The sequence below is a fragment of the Phoca vitulina genome, unplaced genomic scaffold (assembly GCF_004348235.1).
Source record: "Phoca vitulina isolate PV1807 unplaced genomic scaffold, GSC_HSeal_1.0 scaffold39, whole genome shotgun sequence".
Lineage (NCBI taxonomy): Eukaryota > Metazoa > Chordata > Mammalia > Carnivora > Phocidae > Phoca > Phoca vitulina.
Window position 1 is genome coordinate 13,958,201 of NW_022589742.1, and position 5,169 is coordinate 13,963,369.

A 5,169-nucleotide genomic window follows, 5' to 3' on the forward strand; every position below is an offset into this window, starting at 1 on the left:
TGGGAAACATTCAACCTCATCTCTAATAAGATAAATTCACATTAAGACAACAGTGAGAACATATTTTTTTCAGTCTGTCATATTACCATGAATTATTCTAAAAATGATACAGTTATTATTGGTACAGACCTAAGCAGATGAACATTCATACAATGGGTACGGATGTTAGAGAGAGGACTGGCAGTTTTTTCTTTTTTGGCTGACATGTATTCGGTGTCCATCACATGCCAAGCATTATGATAGAAGCTTAATATGCATTATCTCATTTCATTCTCAAAACAATTTTGTGGGGTAGGCACTCATAATATCCATTTCACAGATGAGAACATTGAAGCTGAGAGATGGAAAGGAACAAACTAAATCCCACACAACCGTGAATGGCAGACTTAAATACATGTCTGCTGGATTCTAAAACCCATGCAAGCCCCATTGAGTGTGGGGATGATAGGTGATTTTTCCTTTTCTCTCTACCTACCCCTTGTATTTAAAAACAATGAACACTATAATTTTTATAATCCAAAAATACAGTACACATTTGCTTGTTTTTTAAGGCATTTTAAAGGAGTTAAATTTGCTGTTTGTGAGGTCCACTTTGGAAGCTGCATGCAATTATTCAGGAGGAGGGTACGTTGAGAGAGAAAAGGGGGTCCTATCTACTTAACAAGACATGTAATTGTAGGTTCCATAGGGTCATCATTTTTGGCCCTCAGTATCTATACAGTCTTCAATGGCTTCTTGCTTCATCAGAAGACCTTCTACGTGGAAATTCAGTAATTTTCCTCTCTACCCGCTCACATTCATCACTCTGAAGCTTGGATAATGATAGACCTTTTATAAAAAGCATTGAGAGAATTGTCCATTTTGCAATTTTGTTCTTTATCCTCTATAAAAGAGAATCTTAGAATATTGAAATATTTCTCATTCAGTAAAACAACATAAAACTACATAGGATTAAAATATACTAATTATTATTTTGTTTTATAAACTCTCCCACGACACTGTGCTGTATTTTATTACTTAAATGGATAGCATTATAAATGTTTAACATGCCTTTTTCAGTGGCAAGATGTTCTTTATCACACGCCTGTTGGAAATAGAAAAAAATGCATTTGAAACGAATGACCTTACTAAAATATTGTTTAGTGTTTATACCTTGTTATTTTTACAAGTCCATGTCAAGTTGTTGGTTAGATGAACCTCCATGGGATATTCATGTCCTCTTTAGGATTCTTTCTTCCTCATCATTTTTCTTAGGGCACTTTTCACATCTTTATTCCTCAAGGTGTAAATGAGGGGATTCAACATAGGGGTTACAATGCCTTAAAATGCAGAGATGATTTTACCCTGGTCCTGGGATTCCCTTGACTGAGGTTTTGGGTATATGGAGATGGCTGTTCCATAAAATATGGTGACCACAGTCAGGTGGGATCCACAGGTGGAGAAAGCTTTGAGCCTGGCTTCTGCAGAGTGAATCCTTAGCACAGCAACCACAATGTGAGTGTAGGAGATGAGAATGAAGGTGAAAGGCAGGGGCAGTGTGAAGATGCCAATGACCAGACCCAGAATAAGTCTGACTGGGCTGTCTGAGCAGGTGAGCTTCAACAGGGCCTGGACCTCACAGGTAAAATGATTGATGACATTGTGTCCACAAAAATGGGCAGGAATTGCAATAATTGGTATTATTGCTAAAAGGAAGGCACAGGCCCAGGTCACCATGGCCAACTGTATGCAGACCCGGCTGTTCATAATGATGGTGTAACACAGGGGATTAGAGATGGCAATAAATCTATCATGAGCCATGACAGCGAGGAACAGATTCTCTGTCATCCCCAGAAAAAGAGCAGTGGTCATCTGAGCATAACAGCTAATATAGGAAATGGTGGGGTAGTCTTTTAAACTACTGAACAACAAAAAAGGCACCGAATTACTAGAGCAGCAGATACCGAGGAAGGACAGGTTGCTTAGGAAAAAATACACAGGGCTGTGAAGCTGGCCATCAACTCTAACCACGACAATGATAAGACTGTTACCCACCAATGTGATTAGGTAAACTACTACCATGGTGCAATAAAAGGCAATCTGGGATTATGGATGATTGGACAAACCCACCAGGATGAATTCTGTCACTTCACTGCCATTACCAGTAACCAAAATATCCGTTTTCTTCTATCTGCTGAGAAAGAAGAAATTCAACTTATTTTAATCTGAGGAATACTTATTGAGGGTCTGCTGTGTCCTCAGTCCTATGTCAGGTGGTATTAGGAAAAGATGTCTACAAAAGAAATGATACGGTTTGGAACTTTACGTTCTAATTTGGGAGATAAAGCGTCATACACATCACAGGATTAATTTGCAAAGTAGTACAGTCCATTGAGTCTTAATTCCCTCATCTATGGAATGAGGGGGGTTGGACTCCATCTGAAGCGTGCTTTGAACCCCCCTTAAAGAAAATGTGCCAATTTACTGCTCAAATATAAAAAGAATCATAAAATTTCTAATTGTTTTTTCCCTGCTATGGATATTAGCCTGAAATTTGTTTTTAGCTGGTTCATATCCATGACATAAAATTGTGGCCAGTTCACTCTCATTTTTTCCTCACCCTGCACATCCAATCAATCACTGAGTCCTATTGGCTCCTCCTCCTGAATATATTTTAAATCTACCTATAAATCTCCATATCCACAGTCAACATTTATCTAGTCAGAGCCACCATCCTCTAACAGGCCTCCTTACTTCTATTCTTGCCTCTCTATGGTCTATTCTCCACACAGCAGTCAGAGAAAACTTTTACAAACATACATAATTATCACCATATCTTTCCCATGCTTAAAACTGCTCTAGGGCTTCTAATTAGCATTGGAATAAAATCTAACCTATTTACTATGACCTACAAGGCTCTAAATGATCTGACTTTAACCTTATCTCACACTGTCTCTTCTTGTGATCACCATGTTCCACACATACTGTCTTTATGAAGCACTCTAAGCTCATTCTGACCTCAGAGCTTTTGCACATTGTGTTCTCTCTGCTGGAAATATTCCTACCCTCTTTGACTGGTGAACTTCTAGTCATCCTTAATATCTCAGCCTAAAAGAAATTTCATTAGAAAAGCCTTCCTTAACTGCACTAAAACGAAATCAGATCTTTTTGTTGCAGTTGTTCATAGCACTCTAAACTTCTCCTGCTTGGCTGTTATTACAGTTTATATTTATATATTTGTGTAATTATTCAATTTCTGCTCCCTTACTAAATTTTCAGCTTTCAGAGGGAAGAGGCCCTGACTGTCCCGTGTATTGTCTTATTTTTACCACCTCACATAGTGCCTGGTATAAACCCACAATATATGAGTTCAATATGGGTTTGTTGAATGAATCCAGGCCAGTTATTTGGCTCTTCTGTCTTCAATGTCATGACGACTACATTGAATTGGCTGAAGGAAATAAATGTTTGAGGGTAAAAGGCCCATGACGAAAAACAGTATCTCATAGTATTCAGTGTTACTAAAGGCCTGTTGCTCAAAAGTGAACTTTACTGTCTTGTATTTTTTTACCCTACAATTTGCTCTTTGCGAGGAGGGAAAGTGTTATAGTAAAGAGAGAAAATGGTTATTATAGTGAAATCTGAAAAAAAAAGTGTTTTCACACTTTTTGTCCATCCGAATTTTTATTTACTTTGTTTGATCTAATTCTATCAAGTATGAATGCTATCACAGACCAGCTCATTAATAAGGTCAAGATCCTTTTTTGGATTGTCTGTAAGATTCCCATCACGTTCTAGCCACAAATCAGAATTTGGGGCATTTATAGGAGGATCTAGTTTCAGACTCATGAGGTAGGTGTCAAGCCTTGGTAAGTGCAGGCTGTGGATAGGAAGGTTTGTCTTAGGAGCTGGTCAGCAAGAGGGGCCATTCAGGCTCACGATGTAGGTAATCTCTTCAGATCCCTTTTCTAAAATAGACCCCAGATCTCAGAAGGTACAAGACCTTTATGGACAAGTAATTCAGAAAGTAGAGTAAGACTTTGTAACAGGATCCTCAGTAGAATCTAGTACAGGATGAGGGGGCTCTGAATAGAAATCAGAACCAAGGGCAGACAAACTGAAAAATACTTAGCTGCTGCTAAGCTTCTAACTACAGCTGTTCACTTATTACAGGCAGTGATCCTAGGAGGCCCTTGACTACCTCTAATGAGAATTAGAAGGCTCCTTTTTGGTCTATATTCTCCCAGAATTGGGATCAGAAAACAAAATGAATCTGAAAAGGAAAAGTCTTCTTGGAGTAGAGTTATGAGGCTGAGGCAGAAGTCAGGTGATTTGTCTTTATGCAATGGTGACACCACAACCATAATTTTCTAATAGCATTACAAGAATGGGATTTTCAGGGTGCCAACTTTTTCAAAGGGCACTAAATCTTCATACTAGAATGACAGCATGTTTAATCACGAAGCCTTATTTTGATTTACAATCCTTACCATCTTACAGTCTTAACAATCTCAGGACACATGCCAGTATAAATAGCTGGAAAACAAAGAACACATTTTTGTGCTTACATGATTTGAGTAAATCTCACCAGACTGACCATTATATATATATTTTTTATTCAATAATTCAGTGTTTTAGCCCTGTGCAGGCCAAAATCATCCTAAATTATCTAGACATATGTGGAGATGCTCACACATATATTCACTGGTTTTTGATCTTTCAGAAATACTTGGGGCACACTTCAAGGCCTTCCTTTACATGGAGTTCCCAAAGAAGTCTGTCTTGGTTTCACCTACCATGCAAGAACATGCTTCCCAGGAAGACTCATTCTATTTTTAATACTAAAATTAAGGGATGCTTGGAGCAAATTCCTTTTTTTTCCCTGGGCTTTACAGAAAGCTCCCAGAAGCTCAAAATATACTTAATGGAATGGGTAGTACTTACAGACAAGAATTTCTATTACCCATACCAGGCAGTGTAGAATGGTGGTTAACAGCATGAGTTCTGGATCCAAGTTTGAATACTGGATCCATCACTGATTCACTGTGTAACATTGGCAATTTGCTTAACTTGTTTATACCTTAGCTTCCTCAACTGTAAGATTGGGACAATTATAGTATCTATCTCAAAGGGTTTTTGTGCTATATACATATTAGCTATTATTATTTTTAAATAAGGCCTCACTTGGGA

The 5,169-nt window shown here is 38.1% G+C and overlaps 1 protein-coding gene across 1 annotated transcript; it reads right to left on the bottom strand.

Moving 5' to 3' along the window:
- Positions 1 to 997: 997 nt before the first annotated feature.
- On the bottom strand, positions 998 to 2,464 carry LOC116647184 (olfactory receptor 13H1-like). The gene has a single exon (XM_032428364.1). The coding sequence runs from the start codon at positions 2,059 to 2,061 to the stop codon at positions 1,321 to 1,323; it is 741 nt and encodes a 246-aa protein (XP_032284255.1). The 5' UTR covers positions 2,062 to 2,464; the 3' UTR covers positions 998 to 1,320.
- Between the last annotated feature and the right edge of the window lie 2,705 nt (positions 2,465 to 5,169).